Raw genomic sequence first — 21,785 nt, 5'->3', positions numbered from 1 at the left:
ATCTTCTCATAATATTCATATTATTATCAACAAACCGGCCAAATGTGAGTCGGGTTCACGCACAAAAGGTTCCGTATCATAATTCTGATATTTATAAAACTGCCTCGTTGGTCTAGCTGTCGCAAGTGCGGCTGCTGAGCACGAGGTCTCGGGTTCGATTCCCGGGTCGGGCCGAAATCGCTTTGTGGGTTTTAGAAGACTTTCACAAAGCAGCCCGGAGCCTGGAAATTGGTGATTGATACACCCGTGCATCGGAGAGCACGTAAATGTCGGTCCTGCGCCTGATCTCTCTCCGGTCGTGTCGGATTGCCGTCCCATCGGGTTATGAGAGTGAAGGAATAGGGAGTGCACCTGTGTCTGCGCAAATGCTTGTGCACTATAATATGTCCTGCGCAATTGGCTGATCTCCTTAAATGAGAACAGCCGCCGTAGCCTATAATCGGCTAGGAGGACATCACATTTATAAAACGAGCAAACATACCACGTTGGTTGTATGGGAGCCTCTAAAATATTTATTATATTCTTGTTTCAGCGTTGTTGTTGTTATAGCTAAAACAAAAATACTTTCATAAACTGTGAATATTTCAAGTGTCTAACTATGCCGGCTCATGAGATACAGCTTGGTGACAGATGAACGGATGGACGGACAAATGGGCAGTGAAGTTTTAGTCGGTCCCGTTTAACCCTAACAGTACGGAACCCTAAACATCTTTGACCTTAGAAAGATTGTGTTGTTTATACCAACTTTAAGGGTTATCTGCGGGGAAATCCTTAAAAAGTAATGCTTAGATTCGGTATAATAATTACCAAATTCCAAATATTATTTTGATTGTATTCAGTTTTTATTATGATTTTTTTATATTACAAAATAACTAATCTGAGTGTGCATTTCGGCACATAAACCACATTTGTTAATAAAATCTTGCTATTGAACATTAAATCACACTTGTAATTAAAAAACATAATGGATTATTACTTTAGTGTAGTTTTTGGGGGGTTTTGGCTAGATAAAGGTTTCGATGGTCAAAGCATTACTGAATAAAACTTCATAAGGCTTCATAAGATGAATGATATTTTCACTTAAACCTTCAAAAGTACTTACTTATTTAGTTTTGACACAGACGCTTCGTATTCTAATATAGCCTTCCATACATTTGCGTGCCAAAGAATTAGGACTGACAAAAACTACAAGAGCAGAAATCACGACAAATAATACTAGATACAGCTTCATGTTGATACTAAATCACTCAACACCGATATACACGATTACTGAATGACCAACTCCTTTTATACTTACTCCTACAGCCTACAAAATTGATACCTAACTCATTTATCAAGTGAATACCGTATTTACACTACATTCATATGTTATTTTTAAATTACAATTCTTTATGCTAATTAACATATGTATTAAAGTCAAGTAGGTATCTATACTTTAGCTGTTTTTCCTTAAGAACGTCCAGATATAAAATTGAAAGTGATACTATATTCGAAGTCTATAAGGTTGTGGACAAACTAGTGAAACAAGTACATACAAGCTTTATTTTTAACTTTACTTTGTATTTTTTAAGTATATCTTGGACACTATGACTGTATGTGTGTCCTTGACAGTCGTTACGGGAAGTCAGGAGCCAGTAAGTCTGACACCAGCCTTACCTATGTAAAGCAGAGATAAAGTAAGGAGTATCGAATGTATTGACCAGTTGACAGCTGTCAGTTTTCAAGGGAGAATTTACGTTGTCTGTAATGACTGACTTTTATATGGTGTTCTAATTCTATTCTGTTTACTTTATTTTAAAATATTTTGATTATTTTTACGTATTTTATTTTTTTGTTTGTGCTAACTGACATATTATAACTTATTCAAATAAACAGAAACATTATAGATATTATTTTATGTACTGGGGTAAAATTAGAGGAATATATAGATTAGCAAATCTAAATAAAAAATTCGGGTAATTCATAACTTATAAAACAGTGTTAACTGTATTTCCACAGTACATAAAGTATGCCGCCAAAGCTTACCTAATTGGTAACAATTTAAAAATTAACAAAAAAAAAAAACAACTGAATGGGTATCAAAAGCATTTTAATAAAAAAACTTGCTTTCAGAACTATTTGACATCTTGAGCATTATGTATCATCCAAATAATCTTCCTGCAACAAAACAAAATACATTTATTTTACTAAAGTTTATAATTTTTTATACATAGTTTTTATATTAGTTATTTGTTTATGTAACAATAAGATAATATGTTTTATGTGACTTTAAACTTATATTACGTCAACAAAGATATCGAAAAATTAAATCAATAAGCATACAGACATATTTGCCTCAGAATTCAGACATCATTTATTTAAATTAACCAATTAAAACAGATACAAAGTCTAGAAACGAAGTTCTTTTTATTTGCGTGTTTTTGCAAAAGAGTAGATAAGCATATAAAGATGTTTTGGTCAAAAAAGACGCATTAGCAGTAAATATTATCAAAACATATTACTTAAAATGTTTCAAAATGTTACTGGCTTCACCATTTCTGTTACTAATAATTATAAATAACTGAGCTGACCCCGCGAACTTCGTGTCGTTTCTCTGGACCCTCTATAAATATATAATCTAAATCGCTTCAGCTATTCTTGAATTTTAGTCAGACTAACAAAATTCACTTAATTTTTATACGCCTATAAGATTAAATCAAAATACACGTACCGGAAGGCAGTGATGCCCGACTTGTATATACCCAGGTGGGCATACACCTGCTGTAATTGGATCAGCGAAAACCGTTGATGCAAGTGCAACAAGCATCAAACAGAGCAACAAATACACTTTCATGTTTACACACTTTGACTTATAACTCAAATGATATGGATATACGTCTGTGGCGGTTTATATAGATTTATCTTCTCATAATGTTCATATTATTATCAACAAATCGGCCAAATACGAGTCGGGTTCACGCACAAAGGGTTCCGTATCATTATTCTGATACTTATAAAACGAGCAAACATAAACCGTTTGTTGTCAAAATCAAAAACGTTTATTGAAAGTAGGCTAGTTTTAAGCACTTTTTCACGTCAAATTAACAAAAGGACAGCACCCCCAAAACGCCCCCCTTTCATCACTTCCTAGTGTTATGGCTGGGATGAAGAAGTGATGAAGAACAAACTTCCCAGCAATTTTTGCAAGTTGTATGGGAGCCTCTAAAATATTTATTTTATTCTTGTTTATGCGTTGTTGTTGTTATAGCTACAACAAAAATACTTTCATAAACTGTGAATATTTCAAGTGTCTAACTATGTCGGTTCATGAGATACAGCCTGGTGACAGATGAACGGATGGACGGACAAATGGGCCGTGAAGTTTTAGTGGGTCCCGTTTAACCCTTTCGGTACGGAACCCTAAACACCTTTGACTTAAGAAAGATTGTGTTATTTATACTAACTTTAAGGGTTATCTGGGGGAAATCCCTTATTAGGTATGCAGTAAGACTCAGAGTCGGTATACTAATTACCAAATTTTAAATATTATTTCGATTTTATAATAGGCATTGTATTCAGTTTTATTTTTTTATATTACATACAAAAACTAATCTTAGTCTGCATTTTGAAACATAAACCACATTCATGCTTTTGCATGTTGCAAATTCGTAATAGTATTCTAATGTTTGTCAGTCTCTTAAATAAAATAAATAATGGATAATTAAGAAAATACATGAGTGGAGTTTCTGGGGGTTTGGCCTCGAAAAATCTTTTAGAGATCACCGACGCACTTTTCTCCTAGTGGTCTATTATGCACCTTCTACTTAATACGACAGACTTAGTACAGGTTTAGGACTTAGGACTTAGTAAAGGCTAGGCAGATGATAGGTATTTTCGCTTAAACCTTCAAAATTACTTACTTATTCAGATGGGACACAGACGTTTCCTACTCTGACATAGCCCTGCACACATTTGTTCGAGTCTAACACATATTGAGTACAACTTGTAGAGGCTACAAGAGCAGCAATCACGACAAACAATACTAGATACAGCTTCATGTTGATACTAAATCACTCAACACCGATATACACGATTACTGAATGACCAACTCCTTTTATACTTACTCCTACAACCTTCAAAATTGATACCTAACTCATTTATCAAGTAAATACCGTATCTACATTTGTATGTTGTTTTCTAATTCCTTTTCTTTATGCTAATTAACATACCTCTATGTATTAAAGTCAAGTAGGTACCTATACTTTAGCTGTTTTTCCTCAAGAACGCGTTCAGATATAACATTGAAAGCGATATTATATTCTAAATCTGCATTCTAAAAGGTTGTGGACAAGCCTCTAAGGCAAGGCAATCACTATGATAATATGGTTTCCCCTACTAAGAGAATCAAAACTATTCCTTCCCGCTGCCATATAACTGTGCTTTTCAAAAAAGAAATATCTGGTAAGTACTTGTTTTTGGCATTCGTAATAGGTACAAACTTTTATCGAATAATAAAACCTTTAGCAACTTTAAAAGACCTTGATATTTAATGTAGTTACCTACAAAAATGGGTCAATCTGTTTTTTATTGCATTGCAGTAAAATTATAAATTTTTGTGTTTATTTATTCAGATGATAAAATTATTAATACACATGGATTTATTTTTTCACTGAAGTGTGGTTAAGCTACTGTCAATCAGTCTTGTAATTGGATGGGTGGTTTGCGGTTCAATGTATATTTGTAGTTTCTGTCTATTCTATTACACGTGTCTTTTCTTCCGCTTCTTTTGAGTAAGTACCGTTTGTAAGTCACAAATTCGGGTAATTCACAACTTATTTATTTATCTATTAAAAGGTACTTTTTGTGTTACATAAAGTACATAATGTCCAACAAAACAGTGAAAACTATTTTTACACTGGACATAAGGTACCTATACTTGTGAGATTTATTTTTGAAATAACAAAAAAAAAAACAACTGAGTGGGTTCTAAATGTATTTCAATTAAAAATCTTGCTTTCAGAACTATTTGACATCTTGAATATTATATATCATCGGCATCATCTTCCTGTAACAAAACAAAATACACAGATTTTATCACATTTTCTATACATATTGTACCTATTTAATACCTACGTTAAATTTCTATGTATGTAACAATAAAATATGTTTTATGTCACTTTAGGCTTTAAGTCAACTAAGACATCGAAAAATTAAATCAATAACCATACAGGCATATTTGCCTCAGAATTCAGACATAAGTAATTTATTTTAATATAGGTACCAATTAAACCAAATACAAAATCCTTCAAACATGTTTTTTTATGTGCCTCTTTTTTGAAAAAGAGTATATACCTAAAGATTATTATAAAATATGGCTTTACCATTTTATTAATATTTATGAATAACTAGCTGACCCCGCGAATTTCGAATCGTTTAATCCTTCCCTGGACCTCTACAAACATTTGAAAACCAAAAAAGCCAAATCAGTCTAGCCATTCTCGACTTTTAGTCAGACTAATGAACAGCTATTAATTTTTATATATAAGATTAAATCAAAATACACATACCGGAAGGCAGTGATTATCAACTCGTATATACCCAGTTGGACATACACCTGTTCTAATTGGACCAGCGAAAGCCGTCGATGCAAGTGCAACAAGCATCAAACAGAGCAACAAATACACTTTCATGTTTACACACTTTGACTTATAACTCAAATGATATGGATATACGTCTGTGGCGGTTTATATAGATTTATCTACTCATAATATTATCAACAAACCGGCCAAATACGAGTCGGACTCGAACACGGAGTGTTCCGTATCATTATTTTAATGTCTATAAAACGAGCAAACATATCACGTCTGTGTGTGGCATCGGAGGGAGCCCCCTAAAATATTTATTTTATCCTTATTTCAGCTTTTTTTTTGTTATAGCAGCAACAAAAATATGACGGTTCATGAGTAGAATCTGGTGACAGATGAACGGACGGACGGACAAATCTATACTAATATTATAAAGTTGAAGAGTTTGTTTGTTTGAACGCGCTATTCTCGGGAACTACTGTTCCGATTTGAAAAATCTTTCAGTATTAGATAGCCCATTTATCGAGGAAGGCTATAGGCTACTTTTTATCCGGGTTCGTGCCGAGGTTCCCACGGGATGCGGGTGAAACCGCTGGCACGAGCTAGTAGACAATAAAGTTTTAGCGGGTCCCGAGTCTCGGGTAACCCTTTCAGTACGGAACCCTAAACACCTTTGACCTTAGAAAGATTGTGTTGTTCATACTAAACTTAAGGGTTATCTGAGGGTATATCCTTAATAAGTAATGTTTAGATTCAGTTTTTATTATGTATTTTTTATACATATTACAAAAAAACTAATCTTAGTATATCACATAAACTACATTTTGACTACATTAAAAAAAATCATGCTTTGAATATTACATCACACTGCTGATTAAAAAACATAATGGATTACTAAGAAGGTACTTTAGTGGAGTTTTTTGGGGGTGTGGGCTCGATAAAGGTTTCGATGGTCAAAGCATTTCTGAATAAAACTTCATAAGGCTAGGCAGATCATTGGTATGTTCAATTAAACTTTCAAAAGTACTTACTTAATTAGGATTGACACATTTGTCTCCTATTCTGATATAGCCCTTCATACACGATCGGCGTGCCAAAGAAGTAGGACTGACAAAAGCTACAACAGCAGCAATCACGACAAACAATACTAGATACAGCTTCATGTTGATACTAAATCACTCAACACCGATATACACGATTACTGAATGACCAACTCCTTTTATACTTACTCCTACAACCTTCAAAATTGATACCTAACTCATTTATCATCGACATTGATAAATATGTTGCTTTTTAATTCCAATTCTTTATGTTAATTAACATAATATATGTAGACAGGACAAAACTTGTCTCCTCCTTTACAATATTTTAGGGTTCCGTTGTCAACTAGGAACCCTTATAGTTTCACCATGTCTGTCTGTCCGTCCGTTCATTCGCGCTTTATATCAGTGACGTTGTGAATATTTCAATGATGATCAGCTACTTGAAAGAATTTCAAGTCAAATAAAGCAAAAATCGTTTCTTTATTTACTAAGTATACTTTTTGCACAAGGAAAGCATCTTGAGGAAACCTGGACTATATAGCCTGAAATAACCAACCCGCATTGAGCAAGCGTGGTGATTAACGCTCAATCCTTCTCCGTGTGAGTGGAGGCCTGTGCCCAGCAGTGGGACGATAAAAAGGCTGTAACAAACTTTTTGCACACATTTCATAAAAATGAAAATCAATGTACAAAGGCGGACTTAAATTATTATCGATTTAAAGTGTACTTACACGAAGATCACTTTTTCATGATTGTTCTTAAGCGAGTAGCTTTAAGAATGTTCATTTATAAAATACATAAATAAAAGGTTAGAATATTGTACTGTAATAACATCAAAAGCTGCCTTAAGTATATTTATGAACAGCGCTTGGAACTTAAACGCTAATTCAATTACTTTTGTCTTTTACTGCACTCTAGTTTAATTCTCACATATAAAGCAAGAATCACAACATTTCTCAGAGAGATGACATTAATTTCTTCAAGGAAAGTAAAGGAATATAAAAGATTCGCGAGCTTTGGGGTTCTTTCGGCAAAATGGCTTTTTTTGTTTTTTTTTTAGAGAAAGAGCTCATGACTAAGTCAAAGTCGGTTGGGTATCGATGAGGTTAAGCAGCGCTAGGCGCGATCGGTCCGTGGATGGGTGACCATCTAAGGAGTCCTTCTGTGTTCCAGATGGCGCGATAAGCTGTAGGTCCCGGATGTCATTTGTACATCTTTGGCAGTTGTTACAGGTAGTCAGAAGCCAGTAAGTCTGACAACCAGTTTTACCTTGGTGTATTGGGTTGCCCGGGTAAGGCTAAGAACTCACGGAGCGATTTTGAACCGTGCCCGCCGCGGTGGCGGAACTGCGTTCTTAATTTCAAACTCACGAGACCGGTTATTTGCGCGGTTACACATCCGTCGCGGTTGAGATTATCGCCCGCAAATGTGGCGGCCAATGATCGCAAGACGCAAGACGGGCAGCCTCTGCGCTACTGCGATCGCCGGCCAATCGACCGCGGAGCGCGCGGGCGCAACCCGCCGAGTCTGCGGGTGACCGCGGCCCGCGCGATTCTACTAGTTGCCCGCCGGTGCAGCGGGACCCGCAAACAAACGCGCAGACTGCGGGCGTAAAACGCGTCGTGAAATGTGCTTTAATTTTTTACATGTATATCTGCATTCTACAGAAGCTACGGGCCCGCAGCCGCGGCGGTCGCGGGTTAAAATCGCTTCGTGAGTTCTTAGCCTAACTGGGTTGAGAAGGTCAAATAGGCAGTCGTTCCTTGTAAAAAACTCTTACTGCATCTTAGCAGCATCCAGTTAGACTGGAAATCGACCTTAACATAGTTGGGAAAAGGCAGATGCAAACAGGCCAACTTATCCTGAGTACAAAATCGATTTAAAAATGTCAAAACGATGTTCCTATTATAGTTAGATATACTGGGTTTTACCACGAGTAAAAATATGTTGGTCCCTCTCTGTTATCTATTTTTGTTTTGGCTCTGAATCGCAAATACTAGGTACCTATACCTAAGTCTTTTATTTCTCCGTCTGACATATAAATCATTAATGTCTTGATAACCTTTTGTATTTACATTATTTTAACGAAGATAGGGAAAACCAACATTTTTCCTGTTTATTATTTTTAACCGACTTCCAAAAAGGAGGAGGTTCTCAATTCATGGGGATCTTTAGTATGCGCCTAGTTTACGTAATTTTATTTTATTTGCTTAATTAAAACATTGGATTGAAGAGGTCAGATAAGAAATCGCTCCTTTTAAAAAAATACTGGTAGGTACTCAGCTGAATCCGGTTAGACTGGAAGCCGACCCCAGCATAGTTGGGAAAAGGCTAGGCAGATCTTTAATTGGCAACGTCGCCTCATCCAAAGATCGTTTTACATTAATACCTATACAAGTAAAACATTATTATATTAAAAGACGATTAACCGAAGAATTTCACCGAAACCAACTCATTAACTTTAGTGCCCCTGAATTCAACCAACTTCATGCCACAAAAAAACAACTCTGAGTAAAATAAACAGCCAAAAATACACCTTATACGTACGGAACCCGGGATGTTTACGAAACACACTTCTCCTATAAAACTCATCGAAATAAATGAAGGCAATCGTAGGAGCCGCGACTGAATTTTATACGAACGAAATGGTTTAACGTTGGTCACAATGAATGACTTTTTATATGTCAAGGAATTGGGAGTTTAATTTAAGGTCCCCCTCGCTTTTGTTTTTTTTTTGTTTATATACGTGGAGATTAGAGGGGACTCTTTTTAGGACTATTTGTTTATGTCAACATAGTCATTTTTTAGCTGTAAATAAAATGAGAGCGGGAATAAACTTGGTTGGTTGTCTTTATAAGTTGACTGTTGGAACTACCAGAGTGGCTTCACAGTGTTAGTGATGGAAATGAGAAGATATATTATTTTCGTCGTTTCTATACGTAGGGTTTTAAAGTTTTTTTTTTTGAGATAATATATTATTTATGAAACTATAGCAATTATTGTGAATGAAAAATTTTTTTGTTTCAAAGTCTTTTGTGTGTGTGTGTTTTTTTTGTAATTTGTAACAGTTGAAATTGAAAATAATCAGCAGTCCGATTCCCAAACCGTTTCCCAACAACAAGGAACACTTAAAAAAACATTGTAAACTCTTATTACAACGAGAAAAAAATATTCATACACTTTTCACGCATAATAAACCTTTGTACATACATAAATTGTTCGCCCTACACATTCTCCCACACATTCTAATATCACAGTCTATTAAATATCCACGAATTAAGGGTGAAATCCTCTCTTCTCTTTTGTTTATATTTAGCCTACTTACACACTGCAAACTTCTAGTAGGCCGATATTTGGTTTGGGCTCATGAATCAGTATGAAGATGAATCGCACGTCTCGTACGCACATCTCTAGTGTAATATTGCAAAGAGGAAAAAAACATTTTTGTTTGTTTGTAATAGATAAACTCAAAGACTACTAGACCGATTAAAAAAAATATTTTACCATTAGAAAGCCACATTATCTGCAAGTACAATAGCGTGAAGAAATAGTGAAACCGCGTGAAAACGGCTAGTTACAAACAGACCGACTGAAACTTTGGGATTCGATTGGAATCATGACTTTAATTTTTTTTTAATACTGACCATCGTGCGTCAACTGTCGGCCAACTATTTAGTCTGCAGTCTGTTCTCTAAAGTTGATTCCCTGTTTAAGTAGAAGGGAGCGTGTACAGTGGTTAGAGAAAACGTGTTCGGCATAGTAAGTGTCTTATCAATTAGAAAATACTGTTTATTATGAGATTATGTATTGTTGAATGCGTGTGGTAAGATTACTTGAGTTTCTATTTAGAATTAATACACCGGTTACCATGCTTCTATAGATCGATCATAAGGTTAAGCAACGCTTGGTGCGGTCGGTCCGTGGATGATCATTTTGTCATGGCGAGTTGAGTGGAGTGAAGAGGTCAGATAAGCAGTTGCTCTTTGTAAAACACTGGCACTAAGCTGCATTCGATTGGACTGGAACCCGACTCCAACATAGTTAAGTAAAGGCTAGGGTAAAGACTTACTATGCTTACTTATATTGTAAGAAGTAAAATATCGAGTCGAATGACCGAAGTTTTTAAGAGTAAGGTCATTGCCCTGTCTGCTACTTAGGTATATACGTTTTATCAGCATTTAATATTAGCAAACGCTAAATCTACGTCTTATTTTTGTTAAGCTAATTAACAAGTAATAGACTGTTCAAAGACCTGGAAAATAAAGAAAATACAACCTTTCATGATTGCTTGTTACTAAAGAGCTTGTCATAACGTTAATAATTTTCTCAAAATGCTTTGGACTGCTGTTTCAGTAATACCTGGGTACTTCTCTTCAAAGAAAAGCAGGCTTAGTGCCAGTCTGAATAAGTATTTTATATTAAAATGAATAGTTATGCACAGATTTTGTTTTCTTGGAAATTGAGCTTTAGTAATCTCTGCTATTAAAAGATAACAGGAGTATTGCTTTGTTTAGTTTCGAGAAATACATCAGTTTTGTAATCGACTCCAAAAAAAGGAGACTCTTAGTTTGACCTTTAGGTATGAATGTCTGTATTTGTAGTAGAATTAAGTTATTACTATTTTTTAATGGTAAAATAACTCAACCACCTCTACCTTCTTCCTCCGAGCCTTTTTAACCACCTCTACCGATCAGCAAAAAAATTGTGATTGGATTTGCGTACAAGCAAACGTTGATCTGTAATCCCTTACAGGCCATATTTAAAATGTATTTCCTCTAACTTCAGCAGATAAAATTAAAAATGTACCCCACATTTACAGTACTAATTTAACGTGTAGCAGTTTTATTTTCATGGGATTAAATACTTTAAGGATGAGGGTGCATAAATAACGAAGAGTACCGAAGCACTTTGGAAACTCAAATGAGGACGAGTGGGGAGTAATTCAATATGTATATCATTAATTGAGAATACGGGGTACCTACCTGGGACCTTTAGAACCATGTAGGTACATAATTATTTGAGGTAGTTCAGAATTACTCTTAGTGAGATACCTACATAAGACTAAATTTTTTTAAGATACCTAATGTAAACCGAAAAAATATTCTTATCGTGATTAATTTATCAAATCTTATCACAATGAGAATATATCGAAATTGCTAAAATATAATAAGTATATAAACATGAAAATATAAGAGTGTGTTTTTGTAGTGAAAATATAATTTTGATTGTTTTTTGTTTCGTAATAAATTGATTTTCATTTTACAAACCGAATCAAATCACCGTTCCATCTATTTAAGTATATATTTTAGTGCAGTAAGTATATTTCTGAGTATAATTTGTGCTTTATTAACTTGGAATAGTTTCAGGGAAATTGATTTGTTGAACTCTAAATAAACATGCTACTCAAATTAGTGTTGTATAGTTTCAAAATGAGCTGAAAGCGTTAGCCGGTGAAACAGGTCATGTATGACTAATTACTTATACACATACATATATACTGATATAATAAATAGGAAAGATTTTTTTGTTTATTTGTACCCAAAAGACTTCGAAACTGCTGAACCTACTAGAAAATTTCTTGCACTGTTCAGAAGCTACACTCTTCCTGAATGACAAAGGCTATATTTTATCCCGGTACGGGCAGTAGCTCCCACGGGACGAGTAAAACCATGGAAAAACGGCTAGTTGTAAGTAAAAGGAGGTAAACTTGAGCCGAGCACCAAAATATTCACGTAACAAACGAAACTACTAACAGACAGAATAAAATTACCATAAAAGAATTCCAGGTCTGTTTAAACTAGGCCAGGTCCATTAAAGACTACAACTTTCTGAAAACATCTGTGAAGTTAACTGCCTGAAACCGAATTGTTCTTTTAATACTCTGTAGAAATGTCCTCTTTTGTTCTCGAAGTAAACCAGATACAACATACAGGTACACACATACAGATACAACATACAGATACACATATATAGATACACACATACAAATACAAAATTGGGATCATGTAAGGTATTCCGCAAAGTTTGTTTTGAATTTTGCTAGGAAATTGTATTTCGTGGAAAATAGTATTGCTTGCTTATATTGCATAATGCTACCTGAGAAATTTTACCTTAGAAGACGGTTCGAATTATTATGGTTATCCATCAAAGGGGTTGTACATTTTTGGATTCAACGACACTAAAACTTAAAGGAATTTTAATTATGGCATTGTTTGTCTATATTTCACGTAGAAGTTAGCTAAAATAAAAAAAAAAAAAACTGTATTTTTAGATATTATTTGCTTGTATTTTATGGCATTTTTCTTAAGTTTAAACTGCTTCTCTATTCGAACTTAAAAGTTATGATCTATGCACAACAGTTCACTTTATTTCTCCCTGGAAGGATTTAAAGAAGTTCAGTCTTAACTCCTCAAATGTAACCTTTATTTCCATAAATCTTACTCCATTTTATTGCCAATGTTTTAGCTATCGTTTATCTAGTTTCCAGCAAGAGTATTTGTGCAACAGTGACTGTATTGTGATCGGTATCTCTTGGAAATCTCCGCTCCTGCCTACAGCTGCCAAGAGTTGTGTTTCTTGTTAGCGAAGAATTGTACGGACATTGTGGTTTAGGTAGACTGTAGCTGTGGTTTGGTTTATTTTAAGGGACCGTATTTCTAAGATTTCTGTCCGCCTGTCAGCAGGCTGTATCTTGTGGACCGTATTAGTTAGCACGTTAAAATTTTCAAATAACTGTGTACATATTATCGTCCACTATAGCAACAAATCTGTTATTTTTTTGTGATCATTTGATTTACTTATATATGTATTTGATTATTTGGAAAAGTATAACAAATCTTCTTCCGTTTTGTTTAGTAAAATAATTTACTTTATCACCCAAATAAAACACTATCTTTATATTTGTTTTTCAACAACATAACGAAGTGTAAACAAGCGAGATTTACTGTCAACTAAAGTAATACATAATGTATTATTTGAAACGGTGCCAAAATAGGAAGCTCTGATAATTATGATAGATTACTGAAGTTATAGTGTGTAATGAGTTCTTGCTTTCCTTAAATATAGATCAAGAACTGAATTTGAAATTACGCCACGGAAATTACCTCTTATCGGATAAAGATAGAATAATGAGCATTTGCATAAATAAATGTACACAAGTATGACGGCAACAAATTATATTTAGAAGGCTTTTCAATTTGTAATAAATTGTTCTATTTTTAACGGAGTTCAATGCACTGTTTCCCAACTTCTAAAATATAAGCAATAACAAAACGTCTATACCTATAAAGATTTCAAAATTTATATTCGTAGTTGACTGAATCTGAAACGTATAGAGGAATTATATTAAGATATTATTCAACAGAGACATCCAAGAAGATAAAGTGTAAAACTATTATTTCAAAACGGATAGAACTGTTTTTAACTCATTCCCCAGACTGATGGCTATTTGATATTAGATAGAATAAGGAAAATAGTAAGATTTACTGTTCCAACTAACTGCTGATATCATATTCGCGTTTATTTTCCGCGAGGGGGCAACGCTACGATGTTTTTCTGAAAGATTTATTTTGCTTAACGAGTCACAAAGTTATGCAAGTATTTGAATGAATAATTTAGTTTTGGGAAGACCTTGCGCAAAAAATGACCGTTATAATGACTTTGATATTTCTGAAGATAAATTATTACTGGGTTATAAACAACATAGCTGTCACACTGGTGTATTTTTGACCTAAATTCCAAAACCGAGGATACGATAATACGATAACCAAGGATATGCTCGACATACTCCGAGAGGAAAAAAAAACAATCGGTTTTGAAAGTTATATTTTTACCACTAGTTGTCAATTATTTGCTGAAAAACCACGTGGAAAATCCGTATGTGTAAAAACTCTGTGAAAATTATGACCATGCTACAAAACAAGATTATTCTGTACTATCTCTTGGGGAAAGTATCTGCAAAGAGTAACTCGCAGAATTAGCAAGCAGTGGTTCCAATTAGCCAGTCATAATATGGACTCGTGTATGTACCAAACAAAGACTATAAAACCACTTGACTGCGCATACAGTGCCCCGACGCTCGCCAAAAGTTAGTGATTTTGCGCGTACTATAAGGCTACGATTAGTACGATCCTTTAGTAGCGACCGTGAACTGACCAATAGTAGCCGCGGATTATCCCGCTTTCCCCCGCCCGCAGTGGTGAGTCGTGTTCTTAGAAGAAATTGGCGAGTGCGCTCTCTAGTGGTTATTTACTTTATGGTACCAAAGGACGAAGTTTTAACTAATAAACGAGTCTTTCATTGGAGAGCAAAACTAGGTTAGCGTTAACCTTAGCAGTTTCAATTTAAGATGTATAAAGCCAATTTTATTTCTTCACATCACAAATTCATCACATTTAAGTCATTACAGATTAATATTTGTACCATAAGAGACGTAGGTAATATAAAAATCGATGTAATAGTATTTTTTTTTCACAACAGAATTATCATTTAAATAAAATAGAGTAGGTACTATTTATAGTAATGTTGTGTGTGAGAAAACCAGACCACCAGCTACTATGAAGACCAAAACAACTTTAAACCACAGAACTTAATGAATCTCAGATTTATGCAACTGCTCTTAATTTTATAAAACAATTAACCGTAGTTGCGTGGCCCATTAACATGAGATTTACATGGTAGAGCAGTCTTTAAGCATTTATGAGGAATAACTTGGCCCCATTCCTCTATTCCGGGACCCAACATATCATTGCAGAACAGTTAACTTAATTTACATAGTGTTGACGCTTTTAAGTAAACTAGTAGTAATTTACGCGCAATTAACGCATAAATTGAGGTTTTATGTACCTAGTAATAGTTAATTGAGACTTTGTTGCAGTAAGCAGTTTTGTGTTTTGGGGTTTTCTGTTAAACAATTAAGTGGGTAAGCTTTAATGTTAAGTTTTACAAGTTCGATTTTTTGATCGTGAATTTATGGCTGTCAATTGAAATGACTAATGGTAGACTAATTGGTTTACCACATATCGATAAAAGAGGAGAATTCGTTCAGTAGAAGATAGATTAGTAGAACGGAAGTAGGAATAGAGTAGTAGTAAGGTAATAGGAGAAAAATAATAAGATCTGCACAGTGCAATCTATGCATCTCAATTTGTACAAGCGATTTCGGTCCACTCCCATGGCCGTTTCTATATTCGATCTTTTAGTCTTAATTATGTTTAACTTAAAAGATCCAAGATACATACAATGCATTCGTTATAAAGAAGCTCATCAAGGGACCAACACCTATACATACGTACTTCTTCCGTTGTCGCTTAGAGAGAGGAATGTGTGTCGCCGTAATTACTGGCTCATGACACATTTCAGCTTTGTCTCTTGGGGTGTTCAACGCATCTGCAATGCTTTAGTATCGTAGGTGTGTGCGTTAGATATTGTATATGTGTGAGTGTGAGTGATTTACTTAGAGAGATAACGTAAAGAAAAGTGGAAAGAGTGTGGAAGCTGGATATTAAGACTACTCATTTGTAAAAAAAAAACATTTTAGACAGTTCTCATTTGATTGCGTTTTTAGTAGACTGAATAAAGGAGGTTCTCAGTTTCACCATTATTTATGTACGTATGTATATTTGTGTGTGATTATCTCCGTAGCTCAACCGGTTCAGCATAGTATTTTTCTAACTTAGGAGAGGGTTCTAGGAATATTATTGAAGATCGTTTATTTTTTGTATTTGAGAAAATATTTCATACCCAAGTATAAAACAGCCAGAAATAGACTTACTTCAGTTGGCTCTTATTTGCTACCTAAGTATAAAACCGCTGAAAATAGATCTGATATTTCTTGGCGCGAATAAATACTTATAGAGTGAATCATATGTACACTTACAAGTTAAGAAATACTTGTAAAAAAAAATATAGCTAAGCTGTTCCTTTCGGTTTCACCTGCATTTTGAGGGAATCATTTCCTTCTGTGTTATAGGATTAGGTTAATAGATTTTTATTTACGCCTTCTACAGATAAAGTACAACATCATCATCCTCCGAGCCTTTTTCCCAAACTATGTTGGGGTCGGCTTCCAGTCTAACCGGATTCAGCTGAGTACCAGTGCTTTACAAGAAGCGACTGCCTATCTGACCTCCTCAACCCAGTTACCCGGGCAACCCGATACCCCTTGGTTAGACTGGTGTCAGACTTACTGGCTTCTGACTACCCGTAACGACTGCCAAGGATGTTCAATGACAGCCGGGACCTACAGTTTAACGTGCCATCCGAAACACAGTCATTAGTGTCTAAGATATACTTAGAAAGTACATACAAACTTAGAAAAGTTGCATTGGTACTTGCCTGACCTGGAATCGAACCCGCGCCCTCATACTCGAGAGGTTGGTTCTTTGCCCACTAGGCCACCACGACTTTTACATAAAGTACAACATAAAAACTATAAAAAACACGCTTTTAAAATTACAAAATAATTCGAACATTTAGTTTGATGAAAAAAAGCTTAGAGCGTTTATGTTATCGGTTCTTTACTCTTTTTGGACAAAACGCTCCACGCTTTCTTTTATCAAACTAACCTATACCTATTTATTCCATAGCCTTCCTCAACAAGTGGGCTATCTAACACTGAAATATTTTTCAAATCGAACAATTCGTGAGATTGGGGCGTTCACGTAAACGAACCTACTCTTAACTTTTTAACATATAAGTCAAGAAAAATTTTTCTTTGTTACAGATCCAGCCTAACTCCGCATGAAACTTCAAAAGAAGTTATCTGAAGACAGTGCAATAATGGCTTTCAAAACCAAATTACTTACTAACATTTCATGTTTACGAAACTGACAGTGTTACAAAAATGGCGAGAAGAACAGGTCTTCTGGTTGTGTTGTGGGTGGCAATTTTCCCCCTGTACCGAGCTGATAACTTGGGTAAGTTATTTGAAGTTTTCTTAAGCTGTGTGTGACGAACTTATGTGAACTGTGAAACTTGATGAAGCTTGCAGTGTAGTTTATAAAGTCTTAAATTAAAATATTTAGGTACTAATGTACTCGTTTTAAGTGTCAGTGGTGTATAGTCAGGAAGAGATTTGGAGACTCCGCAAAAAAGTAGTGTTATGTCATTGCTTTGAATCATTTACAATGAGATAAACAGGTAGCAGTGTAAGCGACAAAATTGAGGTTTTTATATGGCCTAATTTCCTAATTCTCGTTAAAATAACAACATTAATGTAGACCCTGCCTTTTTTGAGAATTCTCTTTATATACTTCTTAATAAAATATTCAATATATGTTTCAAATCAACGTAATTTATAAAACTAACATTTTAAGTAGAACGTGATATTAGTTTACAGCTGAATTAATGAAGCCTTTGGAAACGTTTGCAAATTTAATTATTTTTCATAATTTTCAGCTACAAATTATGTACAATATTATTTTAGAACATGTTTAAACTGAATAATTTAAATTAAAAATGCTTAAAAACATATTTAGCTTTATTATGATTTTATTAAATTAAATAATTTCGTTATCCTTTCATTAGGTTCAGTTGGCAAATATACCCTTTGATGAGAACAAACACTTATCTATGCTTTTAAAGGCGATCTTTTTAGAAAAAAAAGTTTTAATTACTTAATAAACCCATCTGTCACGTATTTAATTAAATACAGCCGCAGAATATTGATGATGAAATCTTGTTTTAGGAGCCTAAAATAACATTTTTCTCTATAACAGTTTTTTGTAATGTTGATTTAGGATCGATCAAAACCTTCAGGGTTTTATATGAGAATTAATTTTAAAGCCGTAGGAAAACGTTTGCAAATAATACGGATTCTGTTTTTATTTAATCTCTTTTGATGAGGATTTAAGTTTAGGAATATTTTATTACTTCGTTACAGTATTTCTTTATTTAATGTTAATTCGTTAGTTAACTGTAATATTATCGACCTATAAATAACAGTCGTGTCGTGGAGTATATCTTGGACAGAAAGACCAAAGATCATGAAGGGCACGATAAACTGTAGGTCCCGGCTGTCCCTTGAACATCTTCGGCAGCCGTTGCAGGTACTTAGAAGGCAGTAAATGTGACAACCAGTCTTACCTAGGGGTATTGGGTTTGTCTTAGTAACTGGATTGAGGAGGTCAGATAGGCAGTCACCTCTTGAAAAATACTGGTACTCAGCTGCAACCAAAAATAGTTGGAAAAAGTCTATGCAGATGAAACTAGAGCATAAAATAACATTTCTGGAAACTGCTCTGCGTGTATTATAAAACAAAAATATTTGGAAAAATCGCCTGCAATGTAGAGAGCTTCGTGATTTTCTATGCGGTTGGATTAGGCCTCTATTGTTTGCCGTCAGTTTCAAATCCAGATGAATACGGCCGATAGTTACGTCTATATCCACGGAGTAACGAAATATGAGTGGAGATGCCATAATGTTGGCATGCCAATAATAAGGTCAGGCGCCTTCTTCTGGGTCGAATAGGTACGGTGACCATGACCAAAACGTTCAGTTACGAGTGAACTAACGAAGCGTTTAGTTTCTTTAAGACATCCATCAACGATTTTTAGTATCACAAAAATGGTAGGGTTCAAAGAATGCGTATAAGGGCGAAGGAAGTAACGTTCCTCGTCCCTCACACACCCGGATTCAGGCGCGCTTATTTCTTAGGAGATGTTCCGTTATGGCACATCCGCTAGTCATTTTGTTCTCCAGGTATACATATATCATAGAAAGAACCTATGTAAAGGACGGATGATACAATTAAGCTTAGATTTGGATCTCGGACTTTCTACATAAGGTCTGTACCTCATCCCAACGAGCTTAGTACCTACGTATTTAATTTGTCATTGTACTACTTAAAACGAAGTGTTAAAAGATGTAGCTCTTTTCATATGGTTTATTTTACTATTATTGTTTTAATTTGATCTTTATTTTTTTTCATTTTATTTTACAAGCAATGTTGAGTCAAGATTTGTATTATATTGTATCGGTGTCACAAAGAGTAAATAAATAACATACTGAAATGAAAGGAAAATTTATTTCTCTGAAGGATTTAATGAAATTTCCCGTGAAAATTCACAGTATTCATATGTACATTAACTTTACATATTAAACACCTTTTTCCTAGAACTCGATAATTTGGTTGAGATTGCGTGTTACATTTATACTCATTTGGTATTATAAAATATATTTTACGTTGCAAAATATTCTCTTTTTAAATTTCAATCAAAGGCTTTGTATATTTTTTTGTACTTAGTTTTTATCTTTTCTCACTTAGGTTTTTGGTCAAAAAGGTAAACTTATGCCTAAGGCATGTCTTTAATATTATATGCGTATTTTTAGGATCAAAAAGTCTTTTTGAATAATTTTTTAGTATTGCTTTTTCTATACTAATATTATAAAGAAGAAAACTTTGTTTGTTTGTTTGTTTGGTTGTAATGGATAAACTCAAAAACTACTGGACCGATTTTAAATATTCTTTCACCATTAGAAAGCTATATTATCTGCGAGTAACATAGGCTATATTTTATCCCATTGCGTGCAGTAGTTCTCACGGGACGCGGGTGAAACCGCGGGAAAAAGGCTAGTGTTAAATATATTGTGAAGGTTAAGTCACGGTGGACTATTACTGCTATGTGTGGTTTCACCCGATGGGGCTGTGTCCCATACTAGGATAAACTATAACCTATAACATTCCTATTTGTAACAACTATTCGTAAAAGTATTTTTAAAATTGGTTAACTAGATTCAGATTCTCTTTACAATATTTGTAGAGACATAAGTACCTAGACTAAGCTGATGATTCTGCAAGTAAAATTAGCTAGAATCAAAATAGTAACCACCCAAACACAACCACAGCAATTCAATAATGTTTTCGAAGCAAAATCTATGCCTATATTTTCGGCCTGAACTGCCCCAATAACCATTTGCATTGCAGCCGCTATCAAGGAGGTCATAAGTTAAATTTGTGGGTCAGCCAAAATGTTCATTGAAATCGCTTTGCAGGATTTTAGATGCAGTGATAGCTTATTCACTTATTACGTAAAGTTAATGGCTAGCTTCGGAATAACGATGTATGTAGGTACTTGGAAAACAGACCTGGTTTATTTGTAAAGGAATATTCACGGTAGTTCTACAGAATTTCTGTTTTAGTGAATACCTGACCTTTAGGATTGTATGCTGATATTCGTTTGAACTGTTCCAAACAGTGCGTTGAAGTTTCATCTAAAACTGATATATGAACTTCAAATTGAATATTCATGGAAATATACTGTGTAGGTAGGTACTATAATATGTAACGTTTCATTCAAAACTTTTCCAATAAGTAGGCTACACAATACTATGATTCCTGTTAACATGTAATAAATAATTTTCTATTTCGGTTGTTTGTGTAAAAGGTATACATTACGAGGCTCTGTATAAAACTAGTTGCTGCCTACCTATAGTGTTATACGTATTTTACACATATCATATAGCCCACAGCAAAATATAGTTTCCTACTAGTGGATCGATACAAGGATTAGTCCAGTTCTGATACTACTATGACAACTCAAAAGAATAGATAATCTCTTTATAATATTAGAAATATTAAGATGAAGTTTATCTAAAAGAGAGCACGGAACACTCAGTTCATTTGATTTCCACGTGACCGGTTTTTATGTCACAAAATGATGAGCCAAAGGAGGTTGAGAATGTGAGCGACGCCATACACAAAAGCTAGTCTAATGTAAGGGAGCAATTTCAATCAAAAGCTAAACAATAAAAGCTGAACCCTTTCATCCTACTCAGAGAATATTATAAATTCTTGCTCCTACTAAAAGTTGAAGCGTTCCACGTCCGATTAAAATTTAAAGGTTGCAGAAAATTACGTTTTACATCCTCAGCCCCTTTTAAGTAGTACGTTATTAAACATGGATAACGCCTGTCAGAATACTGAAGTAGACATTAAAGCCTTTTATTGTGTACAAGATAATCACGTGACAAAAGTATTAGCCCTACTCATGTGTTTCTCGGAGATTGGAAGCTAAGTGTCAAAATGCCGAGGTCCGTGGAAATCTTGTTCGTGACATAGATAAGATAATCCCACTTCAGTACCTTTGGAAACCGAGTGCCGTGGTGAATGGTGTATGGTAGTGCAAATATGAATTGGTTCCGTAAGACGCGCTTGATAGAAGGTCGTTCGTATGAATA

General features: G+C 34.6%; 1 protein-coding gene and 2 long non-coding RNA genes across 3 annotated transcripts in view; 1 reads left to right on the top strand and 2 right to left on the bottom strand.

Moving 5' to 3' along the window:
- LOC110378812 (uncharacterized) overlaps positions 1 to 21,785 on the top strand; it is a 93,879-nt gene that overhangs the window by 9,135 nt on the left and 62,959 nt on the right. The window contains exon 2 of the mRNA XM_021338227.3: positions 17,331 to 17,523. Within this exon, the coding sequence (XP_021193902.1) occupies positions 17,451 to 17,523 (73 nt within the window). The 5' untranslated portion in view covers positions 17,331 to 17,450. The remainder of the gene's footprint in view (positions 1 to 17,330; positions 17,524 to 21,785) is intronic.
- On the bottom strand, positions 2,073 to 3,392 carry LOC135118443 (uncharacterized). Its single transcript, XR_010277593.1, has 2 exons — positions 2,711 to 3,392; positions 2,073 to 2,157 (listed from the first exon to the last, which is right to left on the bottom strand). It is a non-coding gene; the product is annotated as an uncharacterized LOC135118443 (long non-coding RNA).
- Positions 4,960 to 6,583, bottom strand: LOC135118442 (uncharacterized). Its single transcript, XR_010277591.1, has 2 exons — positions 5,547 to 6,583; positions 4,960 to 5,044 (listed from the first exon to the last, which is right to left on the bottom strand). It is a non-coding gene; the product is annotated as an uncharacterized LOC135118442 (long non-coding RNA).

This window comes from Helicoverpa armigera, chromosome 2 (genome assembly GCF_030705265.1).
Source record: "Helicoverpa armigera isolate CAAS_96S chromosome 2, ASM3070526v1, whole genome shotgun sequence".
In the NCBI taxonomy this organism is placed as follows: Eukaryota; Metazoa; Arthropoda; class Insecta; order Lepidoptera; family Noctuidae; genus Helicoverpa; species Helicoverpa armigera.
This window is presented reverse-complemented; position numbering and strand designations above follow the sequence as displayed.